This window comes from Orcinus orca, chromosome 4 (genome assembly GCF_937001465.1).
Source record: "Orcinus orca chromosome 4, mOrcOrc1.1, whole genome shotgun sequence".
NCBI lineage: Eukaryota > Metazoa > Chordata > Mammalia > Artiodactyla > Delphinidae > Orcinus > Orcinus orca.
The window spans coordinates 103,445,063-103,463,244 of NC_064562.1; the positions used below are offsets into that span (position 1 = coordinate 103,445,063).

At 47.3% G+C, this 18,182-nt stretch overlaps 1 protein-coding gene across 1 annotated transcript in view; it reads left to right on the forward strand.

Annotated features, from left to right (window-relative positions):
* Window positions 1–1,216: 1,216 nt before the first annotated feature.
* The window catches only part of CCDC149 (coiled-coil domain containing 149), a 96,292-nt gene continuing 79,326 nt past the window's right edge, over window positions 1,217–18,182 (forward strand). The window contains 1 exon segment of the mRNA XM_033421598.2: window positions 1,217–1,471. Within this exon segment, the coding sequence (XP_033277489.2) occupies window positions 1,424–1,471 (48 nt within the window). The 5' untranslated portion in view covers window positions 1,217–1,423.

Sequence of the window (18,182 nt, forward strand, 5' to 3'; positions counted from 1 at the left end):
GGCTGGTTGTTGGCCATGAGTCCTTCATCATCCAGCAAGCTCTTCTGGGCTTGTTTCTATGGTGGTGATCAGAGGTTCCTAAGAGCGTAAGGAAGAATAAGCCCTACTGCACAGGTATTTTACAAGCCTCTTTGTGTAGCACACTTGCAAACATCACGTTAGCCAGAGCAAGTCACATGGCTGAGCCTAGAGTCAAAGACAGTGGGTGCGACATGGGAATTATGGACACCATTTTGCAAACAGCCAATAAAACAAGGCCAACAATAGAATGCAATATTTCCAACTCCCAGGGGTAATACTTCATTTTCAGGTTTCCAAGAGGCTGGGAAGTGTCTCTAGGAGCTAGGAGTCCTAGTTGAGTCTCTGTTTCTCCACCTTTTCTCATAAATGGAGGTAACATCCATCCTGCAGGATCGATTCAGGATCAACAGGGACTAAAACAAATAGATGTTGGTTGCGATGTGTCCACAACTAAAATGGGTTCACAACTTCTCAACCTACATGCTCATCTCTACAGGCAGCGCTTCTGCAAGTATGGAAAGCTCACTACTGGTAGTGGTTCAGGACAGGATTTTAGGTGGCTGGGGAAAACCACCTTGAATAATATTGACTCGTGTGAAGATTCCCCTGTCCTCTGTAATGTAATTCCCTTTTAGCCCTTCCTCTTAGGAGGAAGTCTCAGTTTGATGCTAATATGTCTTCAACACATCTCTTGACCCATGTTAAGCATCACACTCAGAGCTTTCGGTCCTATTTAGAATTCATTATCGTTTTATTTTCAATGTTTTTATTTATGACAGCTGATAATTTAAGAAATAGAAATAAACATTAGTAGCTTAAAAAACCATGTTAAATATGTAAGAACATGTGGTTCATTCATCCATAGGTTCAGCAAATATTTGTAGGGCACCTACTGTGTGCCAGGCCCTGTACCCAACATTCATCCGAGAGGGAAGCAACCCTCTGCCCAGGTGGGGCTTACATTCTAATGGTGAGAGCCGTGATAGTGGTCAGGGAATGGCTGGATTTGGGGATTTACTTCTAGTGGGGGACGCCGAGCCGCCTCCCGCCGGGAGAGCAGTATTCCTGCGGTCAGGACCTCGGCCGCCACGAGCGCAGGGTCCGGGGGCTGCGCGGGGCCCGGGGGCTTCGTGGCGCGGTCCTAGGCCGGCTCGGCGGCGGCTGCGGCCCGGCACCGACCGCGGCTCCTCCTCCCCTTCCTCCCGCGGAGGCTGACGTTGAGTCAACAGCGCGGGCGGCCGCAGGAGGCGGCGGCGGCGCGGCGGCTCGGAGGCGCCGGGCCCTCTCGGGGCCGCGCGGGGCCCGGGCGGAGGAGGCGACGGCGGCGGCGCGGCGGGAGGAGGAGGGCGCAGAGGAGGAGGGTGGCGTCCATGAGGCCGGCCCGTGCCTGGAGGAGGAGGCCATGAACGGCGACCGGACCGAGAGCGACTGGCAGGGGCTGGTGAGCGAGGTGAGGCCGAGGCGCCGGCCGGGCGGGATGGGCCGGGCCGAGCGGTCCCCAGCCCCGAGCCCGCGCCCCCCGGGTGGCCGAGCCGGGCGGGGACTCGCGGGGGACGGGCACCCCGCGGCCTCGGCTGGCTGCTCTCACGCGCCCCGCCAGGTGCGCCGTTCCTCCCGCCCTTTGCGGTCTGCCCGGGAGCCACTTTCTTCCAGGCCAGCTGGTGCCAGCCTTTGGGGAGGGGCCTTCCCTCCGGGCAGGGCTGGGCACTGGATTGGCGAGAGGAGCGCGGGGATCCGGGAGTGGGAGCCAAGCCCCACCTGCCTTCTCGGTTGCCGCTGTTTTGGAGCCAAGCGATTGGACGCCCAGTGCTGAAGCGGAAAGGTGGTGCCAGGGGGAAATCCGGGTTCTGGGGCCACGGCCGGGCCAGGTGGAATCACCTGCAGCGGAGCTTTGTGGGGGAGGGGAGTTCCATAGGGTCCTCCGTAGCCTTCGTTCATTCAGTTATTCAATTAAGTCAACACGTTTACCGTGGGCCTTCTGTGTGTAAGGTGGCGCGCCGTTTATCAAAGGAGTGAAACACTGGTGCAGAAGTCATTCGATTTGTGGAAGCAGAGAATACCGTGCCTTCCCCCCCACCCCCGCCCCCCGGCCCAGCGATTTTGTCAGAAACACCCCTGGGGTCGGCTTTTGGACTCCTATGCTCTTCCCTCTTCAGCCCACCCTAAGAATGGTTTGGCCTGGGAGAGGCTGCCTGACTTCTCCAGGTGAGAGAGAGTGCTGGTGTCTCCCTCTCACAGGTAAATTGTTCGTCCTGACTTACCACCATTTGTGATGGCGTTAGCCACTTACCCAGCTGTGCCGACCACGCCCCGGAAATTCTCCATTCTCTCCCTCCTGAGAACCATCCCCGTCCCCAAGGCCAGCTTGGGCCTCCGTTTTCTTACTTCTATACGCACAATGCAGGGTGTAATGGTTTGCTGGCTTCCTTCCCACGTTGGGTGCTGGAAGGGAAACGTTGTACCGTCTTTCTCCTTTCACCATTTCCTGGGCCTCCAGGTCAGTCTGATAACAGTACTTAATGTCCAGTGTATGCAAATTGTTGTATTTCTGAAGAGGAATGGACTGTCATAGCTTCTCCCCAAGTTCAGTTTGTTCCCTCTTGATCTGTATGTAATAACTGGACAGTATTATGATATGTTGTCATGCAGCCTGTCCCCATCTCCTCTGTCAGGCTTTATGTTAAGGGACAGATCCTCTGGGGATCTTTTCTCTTGGCTCGTCAAGAATCATACCCAGTGGTCAAGGAGGCTGGAGGTGGTTCTTCATGGAAGTCCAGTGCTGGGCTCTGAAATAGCAGAATGTTCACTACTCCAGCAGATACTTGTCGAATGCCTGTTAGGAGTCAGGTACATTGCTCGGTATTTGGGATACAATGGCCAGGAAGACAGATGACCCCTTCTGCCCTCAAAGAACTCCTGAAGCATATGGTATAGTGTGGAAGGAGAGTCACACCATAAACACTAAGAGAATCCTAAAGGGTGGACTGGGAAGGATGGGAAACCAAAGAAGGAAGTTCTTATTGGCATGGCTGTCCCTGGACCGAGGGTGCCTCTGTCTTGCCCTGACCACACAGTATTGCAGTCTAATGGTCTCCCCACTAGGCTGTGTATTTTATTTGGCTTTGTCCCAGGTGCCTACACGCTGAGCTCCATACACAGCAGGTGCTCAAAAAATGCTTGTAGAATAAGTCAAGATCCGGATATGGGTCTTTCCGTAGTTGTCCTGCCTATCCCAGCTCTGTATCTCCAGAGTAATGCTGTCTTGCCTTCAGACATTCGTTAAAGCTTAGGACGCAGAGGGCACACAGCTCAGGGCTGTGGGATGTGAAAATGAATGCAAGGCGCTTCCCACCTTCATAAGAGCTAACGGCCATTCCCCAAGTCCATCCTTCATATTTAACATTTACACAGCCTCATACTCACAATGGTATAAGGTAGGAATTATTTCTTATCTTACAGATAAGGAAACTGTGGCCCAAACATGCTAAGGAACTCGCTCAGAGCCTCACATCTGGAGGGGGCAGAAGTTGAACCCTGGTGCCTGACTCCAGAGCTTGGCATCATTAGGCCACACTTTGTATCTTTTTTTTTTTTTTTTTTTTGCGGTACGCGGGCCTCTCACTGTTGTGGCCTCTCCCGTTGCAGAGCACATGCTCCGGACGCGCAGGCTCAGCGGCCATGGCTCACGGGCCCAGCCGCTCTGCAGCATGTGGGATCTTCCCGGACCGGGGCATGAACCCGTGTCCCCTGCATCGGCAGGCGGACTCTCAACCACTGCGCCACCAGGGAAGCCCCACACTTTGTTATCTTAATCACCAGTTCATCTGTGTGTATCTTCCCCTAGACAGCAGATTCTCAAAGGAGGGGTCTATGTCTTATTCATCTTTGAATCCTCAGCAACTGGATCATTGTTGCTCAGAGGACGATTTACAGATCATCAGAGTCATTTTGGGAGCAAAGAGTAAAAAGAGTCACTTGGCATTTGGGGGAAAAAATACAAGTTTCTGGGTCTCTCCTCAAATCCACAGTAGTGCACTGAATTGTGTTCTTCCCCCCATGGCTACATCTAAGTCCTAACGTCCCAGTAGCTATAATAAGCCCTTATTTGGAAACAGGGTCTTTGCAGATATAATCAAGCTAAGGAACTCAAAATGAGATCATCCTGGATTTAGGATGGGCCCTAAATCTAATGATTAGTGTTCTTATGAGAAAGTAGAGATAGATTTGAGACACAGAGATACAAGGGAGAAGCCTATGGGGAAGCAGAGACACACAGAGAGGAAGTCCATGCGAAGAGGCAGAAACTGGAGATGGGCAGCGACAGCCAAGGGATGCCAAGGGCTGCCAGCAGCCACCAGAAGCTGGGAGAGGCTTGGAATAGATTCTCCCTCAGAGCCTCCGGAAGGAACCAATCCTGCTGACACCTTGATTTTGGACTTCTGGCCTCCACAACTGTGAGAGAATACATTTCTGTGTTACAAGCTGCCCAGTTTGTAGTGATTTGCTGTGGCAACCACAGGAAACGAATTCCCTTACTTCATGAAAGTGCCTGGGGGTGTAGCCCCAAATCTGCTTTTGTTGCAAAGGGAGCTCACCAGGGGATTCCCCTGCACGCTCAAGTTCAGTTGCCTGGGCTTCCGTGGGCGTGGAGAAATCGTGTTGGCCCTAGGCAAGTAGGATTCAAGGAAGAGAATGGTCCGTGGCTAGTGGCGTTTGAAAGTGACTTTGGAAGCCAGTGGAAGGAACTGGGGAAGGCATCACCACCCATGTGACCTGGGTCAAATGGGCTCCAGTCTGTTTCTACAGAAGTCCCCGGTTCTACCTCCCACCCTGGGTCCACACTCCATGGCCCTTCCTGCCCAGAGCCCTGTGCTCTCTTTCAATCAGTTTGCTTCCTCGGCTTGCCTCTAGGAAGCAGTTTTCATTTAAATGATCCTATAGAGATCAGTTTTATTTTCACATTTTTAGCATAACAAGCTGAAATTACAGCCTTCTCTCAGGTCGTGAAGTAAACACGGCCATGCGTGTAAAAGGGGTGTGGCTTCTGTTCTATTCTGGAAATTAAATGTCTGGGGAGGGGGAAGCATTCCTCTCATCACCACCTGAGGTGATCTTTCAAATCAGGGGGAAATCTTGAAATGCAATCGTGCAGACAATCCGTAACTTTATTTCTAAGGTAAAAATCCTGGTCATCTCTCAGCCTACTGCCCTGTGATAAACCATGACTAATTCGGTTTCACTATTTGAATTTTGGTGAATTAATTAGATAGCAATCGGTCCTGTATTCCGTGAGCATGCTGTATGCAGTGAGTGACTAGGAGGCAGATATAGAAGATGGTTAAGCCTGGGCCTCTGCCCGAAGTAGAGCCGCTGACATTTGGGGAGGGAAGCTGAACAGGCTTGCAGTCTGAGCCTGTGGATAAGGGCGCAGCTTTGGGTCTTGTTTGTTGACTGAGAACTGAGAGTAAGTCTTGGCGGTACTTCTTTCTCGGTGCAAAACCCAACCCAAGCGGGTTCAGCTCAAAGGGAATTTATCAGCTGATATTGTGGGTTGAATTGTGTCCCCAAAAAGATATATTCAAGTCCTAACGTCCTCCCCCCAATACCTGTGAATATGACCCTATTTGGAAACAATCTTGCAGATGTTCTCAAGATGAGGTCATTTGAGTGGGTTCCTAATCCAATGACCAGTGTCCTTATAAGAAGAGGGAAGTTTGGCTGCACAAAGGGAAGACGATGTGAAGACACAGAGGAAGGAAGGCCGGGTGATGACAGAGGCAGAGATTGGAGTTATGCTACCACAAGCCAAGGAAAGCCAAAGATGGCTGGCAGCTACCAGAAGCTAGGAGGAGGCAAGGAAGGGTCTTCCCCTAGAGTCTTATTAGGGATCCTGGCCCTATCGACACTTTGATTTTGAGCCTCTGACCTCCAGGACTATCAGAAATTAATGTCTATTGTTTCAAGCCACCCAGCTTACGCAGTTTGTTGCAGCAGCCTCCAGCAAACTAACACAGCTGCCGTGACTAATCATTCCAAGATAGGGGTGGTGTGGGGCACAGCTGGATTCAGTGCTCAAACAGATGCTTTCTCTCCATCTTAGGCTCTGCTTGGGGCCTGACTTCAGTCTCAGCCTCCCACCCTCTCAAGCTCAAGTCCAGAGGGGAAGACAGAAACTCTTTTGCAGGAGACCCCATAGAACCCCAGGAATCACTCCCTTTGCACCCACTTAGATCCCCCACCTGCCCTGGAAGAAGTTACTCAGGAGCCCGGTGACCTGTCTCAGGCCTGCAGTTGTGCACGGGGCCCTGCCCAGGCCACATGGACTGAGAGTGGGTCAGGGGGGTGGGAACAATTGCCAGAAGAAGGGGAATGGCTGTTGAGAGAATCACCGTGCCATGCAACTCCTCCGAGCCTCATTTTTCTCATCTTTAAACAGGATCGTAAAGCACCTACTCGTAGGTGCTCTAATTTGAGGATCCAGTGAAATCATGCTCGTTCGTGTTTTGCTGTCTTCCTGGCAAGCAGTAAATGTTCAGCAAACATTAGTACAGTGAGGGTGGAGCTCAGGGCACAAACTCAGGTGTTCACAAACTGAAAACTTTATTTTGCTATAACACCTTAATTATGATTACAAACTCCCCTTGTAAGGCGGTGGGGGGGAACGTAATCTGGATTGGAATCACACCTCTGCCTGAACTTGTATTTGAGTTCTAGGGGTGGGAAGTAGTACTCAGCCACTGGCAGGGGTGATGGGGTAGGGGGCACACAACTGGTCTGGGCTAGTTTTGTTTAGCCACACTCTCCTTATTTCAGTCTAGCATCTCGTCATTGGTCACTGTCAGTCACTGTTGTGTCTGCCCTTGTTCCCCTCTTCTGGCCCTTTGGTGTCTGTACCAGACCCATGCTACTTTGGGTGAATGAAGAACAAGGTGACCTACTGCTACTTCACTACTCTGGGCATGGGGGGCTTTGTTCCTTGCCCAAGGTGGGGGAATTCAGTCGTGTTCTGCTGTCTCTGAATCACTCCTGAGCTGAGGGAAACTTTGAGAAACCATGGTGCAATTTTCCACATAGACACACCACACCACACAAGGCTGGGTCCGGGGAATTGGGGATTATTTTTTACTTCCTAAGAAAGAAGGGTATATTTTTTAGGGTAAAGTCTAAGCCGCTTAACAAAGATACCTACTCCCAAAATATAGTGGTTTCAGTGAGGTAGATATTTAGGTCTCTTTCGTGTCATAGTGTGGTGGTCCAGGCTGGGAGAGCAGCCCTGCTCCATGAGTCATTTAAGAACCCAGGTTTCTCCCATCTTGTTTCTCTACTGTTTCTTAGGGGATGGTCCTCAACTGTATAGTTAAAGCTAGGTTGTTGCCGTGTTTTGTCCCAGTCCTTGGAAAGGGGAAGGAGAGAAAGGGGAAGTCCAGGGCAAAGGGCTTTTCTTTAATTAGGGATGACTAGAAAGCTATACGTATCACTTCTCGCATCCCATTTGTCTGAGTGTAGTCACATGGCCACATGTAGCTGCAAGGGAGGCTAGGAAATGTCATCTTAAGCTGGGTATGCCCAACTTAAATTTGGGAGGGTTCTATTAAAAAGTTAGAAAGGTATACAGGACAGGAAAAACACAAACTTATAAAGGGAAAAAAAGGATAAATTGGACTTTATCAAAATAAAAAATGTCTGCTCTTTGAAATACTCTGTTAAAAAAAAATGAAAAGACAAGCCACAGATGAGAAATTTTGTGCAGAACACATATCTTATATCCAGAACATACAAAGAACTCTCATAACACAATAGTAAGAAAACAATCTAATTTTTAAAATGGGCAAAAGAGTTAAATAGACACTGCACTAAAGAAGAGATTCAGATGGTAAATAAGCACATGAACAGATACGCAGCGTCATCAGCCATAAGGAAAATGTAAGTTAAAGCCACAATAAGATGCCACAACGAATCTGTTAGAATGGAAGAACAGACACAGAAAGAAAAAATGGGAAAACCAAGTGCTGATAAGGATGCAGAGTGACTGGAAGTCTCCTACGTTGCTAGAGGAATAAAAAATGGTACAACCACTTTTGAAAACAGTTTTACAAGTTCTCATAAAGTCAAACCTACACTAAACCCAACAGCCCAGCAATCCTACTCATAGGTGTTGACCCAAGAGAAATGAAGACACGTGTCCACACAAAATCCTGTATGTGAATGTTTATAGCAGTTTTATTTATAATTGCTGAAAACTGGAAACACAACAGTGTCCACTAACTGGCACGTGGATAAATTGCTACATCCACATCATAGAATCCTGCTTAGCATTAAGATGCAACAGACTACTGATGCATGCAGAAACATGTCAAGTGAAAGAAGGCAGAGACTCAAATGCACTGACTGTAAGATTCCACTTATATGAAATTCTTGAAAAGGCACAACGGAAAGGACAGAAAAACCAATCAGTGGTTGCCAGAGCCTGGAGTGAGTGAACAGATTGACTGCAGGGGAACACGAGGGAGCTTTTTAGAGTGATGGACATAGTCTATGCCTTGATTGAGTTGATGGCTACATGATTGTATAAGTTTGTTAAAATCCATAGATCTGTACACCTCAAAAGGGTGATTTTTTTTCTCTACGTAAATTATACCTCAGTAAACTTAAGTCTTTAAAAAGGGGCGGAATGGATATTGAAGACAGTCATCACTATAGAGAGCTTTACTCTTTACCTCTCTGATTCCCCAACTCATCAGGTTTCCGTCAAAACTAGCCACGGCCCCTACAACTCAGTCCCACTGTCCTTACTCCACTCTCCTGACACCAGGCTGATAAGTGTTCATTCTTAGACATTCAGTGATAACCAGGCTCTCTTTCCTTGCACCCTGTCTGCCTTTTCCTCAAATTTGGAGATCTTTTCTAGTCTTTTGGAGAGTCATGGGGGAGGGAGTTATGGGGAGACGCTTCTTTGCTCTGGTATCTTCTGGTGAAGGACAAGGCCTTCAAAACTGAAAAGCCAGTCACTTTGCTACCAGTGTTCCGCTGAGCACTCTCTTCCTTGGAGAAGGCAAAATGTCTGGCTTTTAAAAGGGAGAGAGAGGGGCTTCCCTGGTGGAACAGTGGTTAAGAATCCACCCGCCAATGCAGGGGACACAGGTTCGAGCCCTGGTCCGGGAAGATCCCACATGCCATGGAGCAACTAAGCCTGTGCACCACAACTACTGAGCCTGTTCTCTAGAGCCCGCAAGCCACAACTGCTGAGTCTGCGTGCCACAACTACTGAAGCCCGTGTGCCTAGAGCCCATGCTCTGCAACAAGAGAAGCCACTGCAATGAGAAGTCTGCACACCGCAATGAAGGGTAGCCCCCGCTCTCTGCAACTAGAGAAAGCCTGCGCGCAGCAACGAAGGCCCAATGCAGCCAAAAATAAAATAAATAAATATATTTTAAAAATAAATAAATAAATAAAAAATAAAAGGGAGAGGGATATGTGGAGAGTAACAGGGTAGGAGTTATAGGAATTTGAGGCAAGGTAAATAGAGTACCATTTAATATTTCAAAGCATTATTCACATTCATAATATTAAATGAAAAAACAGTGCAAAATAATGAACAATGTATCTTAGATACATATATAGGCAGTTGGTGAAGCTGAAGAAGTGGGGAAAAGCTTCTTAGAAGAAGTAGAACTGGGTCCCTCCGCTTTGGCTGAAGAGAGCATGGTGGTGGTGACAGGAAGCAGGCCTGAGCACTGGACTGGTGGTTGGCCTTTGAGGAAATGCTCCAGATAAAGCCTGAAACTAGTGGGTTGAGGTATAGCAGAAATGGAGGTTGGATAGCCAGGGTAGACCAGATGGTGAACAACTTCAAAAGCAAGACGGAAGGGTGTACTCTAATGTAGCTGGTAATAGCCTCTGAAAGTTTTTTTAGCTAGAGTGTAAGTTGATGAAAGTACTTGGGAAAGATTCATTTCCACTGAACTCAGTAATCACCGAGCCTTTGTCATTCACAAGGCACTGTGCCAGGCAGCGGGAATATAAAGACAAATTTGGTAGCTCTCCCAGGAGTCAGGGAAAGACAAGTGAAGATGAGCTACCAGTAATCTAGTCTCTTCTCTGTCACCATCAATATTCCCAATTACCTCTATTGCACCTAGGTCATACCACTTATCATATGGTTCTCTGATAAACCCTTGACTTGTCTCTCTCTCCACTGGGCCCAAAAGATCTTGAACTCCTTGAGGGTAGGGACCATATGGTATTAATTTGTGACCTTAACGCTTCACACTGTACCTTGCCCTTTGTAGGTACTCAGTGAGTATAGAATATGTGAATGCTTGAATATTTGAATAAATGAAGTGATAAGGAGTTATGGCATCAGTGGAGAGAGAGAAAAAGGCATGGCTATGAGACAGATTTTAAAGGAAGACCCATACAGGATTTCATAGCCAATTGGATTGGGAAGATGCAATAGCATGAGTCCAAGATGACCCTCGAAGTGTGGCTGGAGAGTGGTGGTGATGGGTCTGACAGAGAGTTGGGAGTGACTGAGTCTGGTGAGAAGAGGACAAGTTCTGCTTAGAGCTCCGCATTGTTCAGAGTTTCCTAGGAGCGCTTGAACTCTTGCGAGGCAAGCTTAGTGCTTCCTGGGAACATTTTTGATGAGCAGCTATCCTCATAGTGGCAGGCTAATTTTAGAGTAAGTTTATTAAAATTAGCATGTGGGGGAAAGTGAGCACAACTGCTATTTTTAAGTAATGGGATTCATGTTCTCTCCTGTGCAGGGAAATTCGCATATGTGCTTCTAAAATTGACAATTGCTACTCTTATCATGTTAAAAAAATTAATTTAGTGACTTTCACATTGAATAAAATACATTGGCTGAAGATAAGAAGAGGACTTTGGCTAGTCCCTGAATGAAAATGACCAGAGTGAGCAACGTTTCTTACCCACTGCCTGGTTTTCCACCAATAAAACCATAGCGGGGCTTTGGGTGCCTCCTGGCAGAGGACTTTGCTTAGTTGAGAGTCTGCATCTCTTTCTGGTCCTTCAGGTAAAAGGGCACAGGTGGTAGGGGACACCTGGTCCCCAAGGAACACGAACCTTTGGCAGATTTTTTATTTTGAAGTCTTCTCATTTTCATTTCACTTCTTCTAGGCTACTCTGTTTCCATTACCTTATGGTATTTTATGGTATATTTATTGTAATGAACATCTTACGTTTGTTCAAAATATCATATCTTCTTCAAGCCAATATACCTTCTATACGACTAGCCTATTAAACTACCTTAAAAAAGATACTTCACCAGGACCTCTTACTCAGAAGCCTTCAGTGGCTCCCCATTACTGGGTATTCAAGGCCTGCCCCAAGCTGGCCTATCTTTCTAGCCTTACGCCTCGTTTTCCCTCATAAATTGGTTGTTCCAGCCAAACTGATCTGTTCCGCATTCTGGCTTCTACTTTATTATCCTGACCTCATCTGGGTGGGCCTTCCACTTCTTCCCTGACCACAGCCTTTACCAGTCCTTCCAGATGGAATAGACACCAACATCCTTCATAAAATCATCCATGACCACCCAAGCTTGAAGTGAGCTCTTCATCCTGTTGCCTTATGTAGTGTAGCTTACAGACCACTCATGTAGAATTTACATGCTCCCTGAGAAAGGAAAGGACCTTCTCTTTGTGTGGATCTTAACTCCTACACAAATTAGTGAGCTCCTAAGAGGAGGGACCATGACCACCTGTGTTGGCATAGGAGACAGGAGTTCTAGAATGATGAGGCTTCGTGCTATGACTCAAGAGGTGCAGGACCTGAGTGAGGATACTGAGAGAACATCCCCCAAATGACCTAGTTCTGGCCCATTTGCAGGGCCTCGACTTTGACTTCACATTCTCATTTATGGGAAGAGAATCTTGGACGTGCCTGCCCACCTATAGTTTATTAGTGACAGACACACAGGTGGGGAGTCAGTGATGTCAGGATGGATCCATCACTGTGATAGGTTGGTCGGTTGGCGTAAAAGAAGAAAGAGACACAGCCCAGAGGTATTTCAGTGGGACAGGTGGATAGCAAAGAAGAAGGTCAACTATGTTGTGTTGTGTTGTGTTGTGTTGCACACAACTATGTTGTATGCATAGCCTTGTGCTTTGCAAGGAAGTTCATTTGGATTGGGGGATTGAGGAAGGTTCTTGATGACGGTAGCACTTGGGCCAGGAAGGTTAGGCAGGACTTCTGCAAGTGGAAATGTAAAGGAAAGGTGTTCTAGGCAGAAGGAATGGAGATAGCAAAAGTGCATAGATGGCAAAATACAGGGCTTGTTTGGGAAATCCCAGATGTGTTTCTGTGATTGGAGACACACAGTGGGGCATCAGCTGATGATTGTTAGGCTGACCTTGAATGCCCGGTTAGCTGTCTAGAGAGTGCTGGGGTCCTGAGTGGCCTTCATTCTAGAGGCAACTCAAAGGGCATGACTGTACGCTTTGAACAGGGAGAAGCTGCCTGGGGATGAGGGCTGAGCAGGACCCAGGAGGCCCCCTGTACCTGCACCTGTCCCTCTGTGCCCTTGTCCTCCTCCACTCTCAACCCGCCTGAGCCTGCCTTCCACCCCACGTTTACTCCTGAAAATGCTCTTGCCAAGGCCGCCCAAGACCAGCCTCCTACTTGCCACATACGGCAGTCTTTCTTCAGTCCTCTACCTACTTGACACCTGGCTGTGCAGCCTCTGACGCTCCGCTGTTCTCCCCCTACACGCTGGGCTTTGCATCCCTCCACAGGGCTACTGGACGTGTCCCCCAGGCACCTCGCACTCGGCGTGCCCTGAACTGAATATACCCTCCCTCTGTCTTCAGCCCTTCCCATCTCTCTTCCCTTCTTCTATCCCATAGTGAATGACATCACTGTGGAATCTGCCTTGATTCTTCTTCCCAACTGACCCCACACCCATCTAATTATCTACAAAGACCCATATTTTCTGCTTTGGTACAAGTCCTTAATAAGGGCTCTGTGTCACCTTTCCTACTATCCCACCATGGCCCAGGTTCTCATCCACTCTTCCCAGAATATCTGCATTAAGACCCTCTAAGATCTTCTTTATTCCCTGCAGTTACTTGAGTTGTCATTCCAAGCGCTGAAATGAGTTACCACTCCTTTGCCTAAAGCCCCCGATGGCTTTCCAGGGCCCGCAGAGTGAAAGCCATTCCTCAGGTGGCCTCCAAGGGCCTGCTCTCTCCTCATCTTCAGTAACTCCTCTGTACCCCTTATGCTACCGCCTCCCTCACGCTCTATAGAATTCCTGTTACCAGATCATTCCGTACCCTGAGACATCTCTAAGCCTTTGCTTATGTCCAAAGATGATCTCCCACTCACACTTTACAGCCCAGCTCAGATGTCATAGCCTCCCCTTGGGTTTCCTACCTCTTGTGGGTCTCAAGAGATCGGGAAGTGGATGGTATATTTCAGTTGGGAAGCCCGTGTGGGGCCTTGTGAGCAGGTATGGCAACTGGGGTTCCTGAGGATGGGGGACCTTCAGAGGGATGGGAGGTCACCAATGTCTAGCACAGTGCCTGGCACATGATCCTTGGCAGGCACTTGTGGACGAAAGGAAGGGAAGGAGGGGAGGAATGAAGAGAAGGAAACAAGGAAGGAAAAACGGTTCACCTCGTCATTTTCAACATTCTCTTTGAAGCCAGCCCTACTCACCTGCCAGTGTGCCCCACGTCCAACGTCTCCCCGGGCTGACCATGGCTGTGAAGGAGCATGAGTGTCCACATGGCCTGGCAGATGCCTGGTGTCCTGGGCAGCTTCCGGGTGTCCCGGGCAGCTTCCTTTCTCAGGCAGCAGTGGGTTATGTAAGTCATCAAGCTCCACCACTACGTAGCTACACGGTCTTGGGCAAATCACCTTACTTGTCCAGACCTCAGTTTCTCTGGACTTTGTACAATGAAGATAACAATACCTGCCTTGTGTCTCTCATCTAAGATGAGGATAAAGTGAGATGATGTACGTGAAAGTGTGTTTTAAAGTCCCCCCACCCTCTACAGCTGAGGGGGTGGTCCTGTCCTTGCCTAGGCTTTAGGAAGAGGCTTCCCAGGGCTTCAGGGATGGTTCAGCCGAGGGAGGTGATGTGTCAGCTGCCGCTGTCAACATGATGCCATTGAAAATTCATATTGATGAAGTGCAGATTGACGTACCTGCTTGCTCTGCCGTCTGTAGACCCCACGACCAAGGAGATATTGGAGATGGCAGCGATGGGACTCCCTTTTATTTAAGCCAGTTCCAATTTGCTTTTTAATTTGCTCCAGACTGGTGAATGCTGTCAGGGTCAATCTGTAACCTTTTCTGCTTTCCCAACAGTCTCCAGCTTTGCCAGACCTTCTAATGTGTTTGCAGACTGCTCGATCAATTCCTGGGCAACTTCCATCCCATGGCCTCTTCTGCGCTCACCTTGTTCACCTTGTGACTTTGCACCCTTCTCACTCTCCCTCAGTCCAGTCTCCTGCTGACCACTTTACCTTCCTCATTTGTTGGAGTTTTGAATAAGCCTCGTATTCAGCCGATTTCGGTGCCCGAGACCCAGCACTTGCTCACAAAGAACCAGCAGTCAGCTCCCCACCCTGGATTCTTGCAGGTGCCTCCTCATCAACCTCCCTGCCTCCTGCATCTCTTTCTGCCTTTCCTTCCAGTCCATCCCTGCCTGGTCAAGGGTCTGGAAGCAGGACCGTGATCCTGACCTTCCTCGCTCAAAGCCCTCCACGGTCCTATTGGCTCTGCCTTTGGCTCGGACTCCACTGTCATTTAAGGCCTTTCTTACTTTCATCCAAACCAAACATTCCAGCCTTATTTTGCGTTTCTCCATATTCCTGGCAAACAGAACCACTTTGGGGGTCTTTGCTGGAAGCCTGTGTTTCCATGCACCTGGCCTTTGCTCAGGCTGTGCCCTCTGCCAGGAACTCTTGTTCTCTCACTTCTCCTCACCCTTCTTTCAAGGTTTTGTCATGACCACCTTGACCCCCAACGGAAAGGTCTCTTGCCTTCTGCAATCCCAAGCGTCTAGACACACCTCTGTGACCAGCGTCTGCCGGGTTGCCTCACAATGGAATTATTTATGTATGTCTTGCCTCCAGCCTGGAGTTACTCAACGCAGGATGGGTACATTCATTTTTTTAATTTCCCACTGTGCCCAGAACAATGTGCTGCATATAATGAACAAACGTAAAAGAGATGACAACCCCACTGGATTCTCAGCTAATACTTGAATTGAAAAACTGCTGAATTAAAACAAGGACATCTTTTTTTTTTTTTTTTTGGTCAGAACAATATTCATATCTCTTTTTCTCCCCCAAGTCCCCTTATCTCCATTTGATCTTACAGGCCTTCTGACTCTCAAAATATAGATTGTGGTCTTTTAAAGGTAGTTAAGTCAAATCTCCTTTTAATAAGCTCTAAGGGATTTATGAATTTACTAGAAGTCAAGTCCCTCCCACTCTCCCTCCCACCTTCCCTTCTTTTCCTTCCTTTCTTTCAAACTGGAATTTTATTCTATCAGATATATTGCTTGAAAAGAGTCAGGCAGAAGCTGCGGGTGGGAAATCATTTGGTTATAAAGAGCTACTTTCTGTATTGGACTCTGACCTGTACTATAGTGTGTCTGAACAGATGCCAGCCTTTAACTCTGCTCTGGACTAGAATTTAAGTTTGTTCCAAGATTATTTGCCACCCACGGTTGACTCTCATGCAAAGAAAGTGTGCGATTATTTTTTTTTTTGGTCCCTGTGGCCATCTTCTCATCATGAGCTGTAACAAATAAAAATAATTCCTTACACTTGCCTTCCCTCCACTGATATTTAAGAGGATTAACTATGTCCCAGGCACTTTGCTAAAAGTTGGGGTACAAAATGCAACACGATGTTGTCACCCTCCTCTGTATTCCTTAATCAATGTCTTATAACTACTTTACCAGTTAGCATGAGCAGGGGGTAGGGTCTTTATAGATGAAGAGATGGAAATTCAGAGTGTTTATGAAATATTCAGAAATTGAGTCCTTTTTTATGGTCACTCAAAAAGAAGCAAGTGTGTGGAGCTAGGCTTTTAAACTTGAAGGTTAGAAGGTTTTCCCTCTGGGAGCCTTGGGTTCAGACCCTCTGTACACTCACGTCAGCTGACCTAGCTCTAAACCTAAAAACCTGAGCTGAAAAAGAGGCTTTTTAGGTCTGGTTCCAGACTCCTGCCATGACTTCAATTTCAGTTGGAAGTTGAGCAAAAGTGGTGTCAGGAGACCTGCAGTCGTAACCACATCCCGAAGGACGGGCAGGACACCACCTCTGTGCTGTGGGTGGAAGGCAGGTGTGCCAGGTGACCCAGCCCTGTCCAAGCACTGGCTCTGTGGAAGTGAGGGACTCCAGCCTTCCACCCCTGCCTGTTCACCCCCATCACAGAGTGTCATCATCGCAGCAGCGAGTCCCTGCCCTTGATGGCCTGAATCTGTGAACGAGGAAAGGTTGGGGAAGAAAACTGAGTGGCTGAAGGTATTATTGATGCCTAGAGATGATAAAACCTTGAGTCGTGGTGGATGTAACTTTAAATATCCAAGTAATCTTGAGTTCACTGCACCCCTCCACGCCAAATTTGGAAAATATAGATATGTGATATGGGGGCTAACCATTTGTCAGGGATCCAGGCACCTTCTGTCTCTCTACTCTATCACTCCATTCCAAGAGTGAGTACTGCCTATGTTTTCTTCTAGAAGTGTTGTGGTTTCAGATCTTATACTTAAGTCTTTAATCCATTGCGAATTTATTTTGCATATGGTGAGAGGAAGTAGTCCAGTTTGATTCTTTTGCATGTAGTTGTCCAGTTTCCCCAACACCATTTATTGAACAGGCTGTCTTTTCTCCATTGTAAATTCTTGCCTCCTTTATTATAGATTAACTGCCCATATAAGTGTGGGTTCATTTCTGAGCTGTCTGTTCTGTTCCATTGACCTATGTGTCTGTTTTTGTGCCAGTACCATATAGTTTTGATGATGTAGCTTTGTACTATAGTTTGAAATCAGCTTTGTTCTTTCTCAAGATTGTTTTGGCTATTCAGGGTCTTTTGTGTTTCCATACAAATTTTAGAACTGTCCTAGTTCTGTGAAAAATGCCATTAGTATTTTGGTAGGTCTTACATTGAATCTGTAGATTGCTTTGGGTAGTATAGTCATTTTAACAGTGTTAATTCTTCCAATCCATGAACATAGTCTATCTTTCCATTCATTTGTGTTGTCTTCAATTTCTTTCATCAGTGTCTTACAGGTTTCCAAGTACAGGTTTTTTTTACCTCCTTATTTAGATTTATTCCCAGCTATTTTATTAGTTTTGATGAGATTGCAAATGGGATTGCTTTATTAATTTCCTTCTGAAATTTCCTCAATATCAGTTGTTTGGCATATCAGTATATTATTTAGGATTAATTTTAATGTAATAGAAATAACAGTGGTTTAAATAAGATAGAATTATCTGTATTTCTCACTCACATTGTTGAAGGTCAGAGGGAACAAAAAATGCCCACTGAATTGAGAAGGCATCTGGAGACCGAAAAAAAAAAAAAAAAAATGAGGCAAACAGCTCCATACAGTCAATGGATCAGTTTATTATAGGGTAATTTACTCACAGGGTGGGATGAGTTAGGGGACAATGATCTGGAAGCATTCACAGCTGCACCTGCACTGCGTAGGGGCCATGGGGACAGTTTTATAGTTAAAGGGGTATTGGGTTAGGTGCTGGGAAACAGAACGTGCATTTCTAAGTCAAGATTCATGAATGAGTAACTAACGAGTCTCGTGGGCACAAGGAATATGTCAGTGAAGGTTTTCATCATTGTTTGGGGACTAACAGAGCATAGAGGCCACCTGGTCCTAATGATTATTAAACAATATCTATTAACTATCAATACAAAGCCCTTGATGACAAAGAAGTGACTTACTGCACAGTACAGTCCTGGGTAGGGTCAGCAAAAGGACAGGAGAAACTTTAAGGGCCCAAGATTGCCTCAGTTATGCTAACAGCCATACACACACATGTACAATAAATTTGGAGGTAGACAGTTTGGGCTGATATGGCAGCTCACTGTTTGTCAGGGATCCAGGCACCTTCCATTTCTCTGCTCTACTGCTCCATTCCAAGAGTGAGGTTTTCTATCTT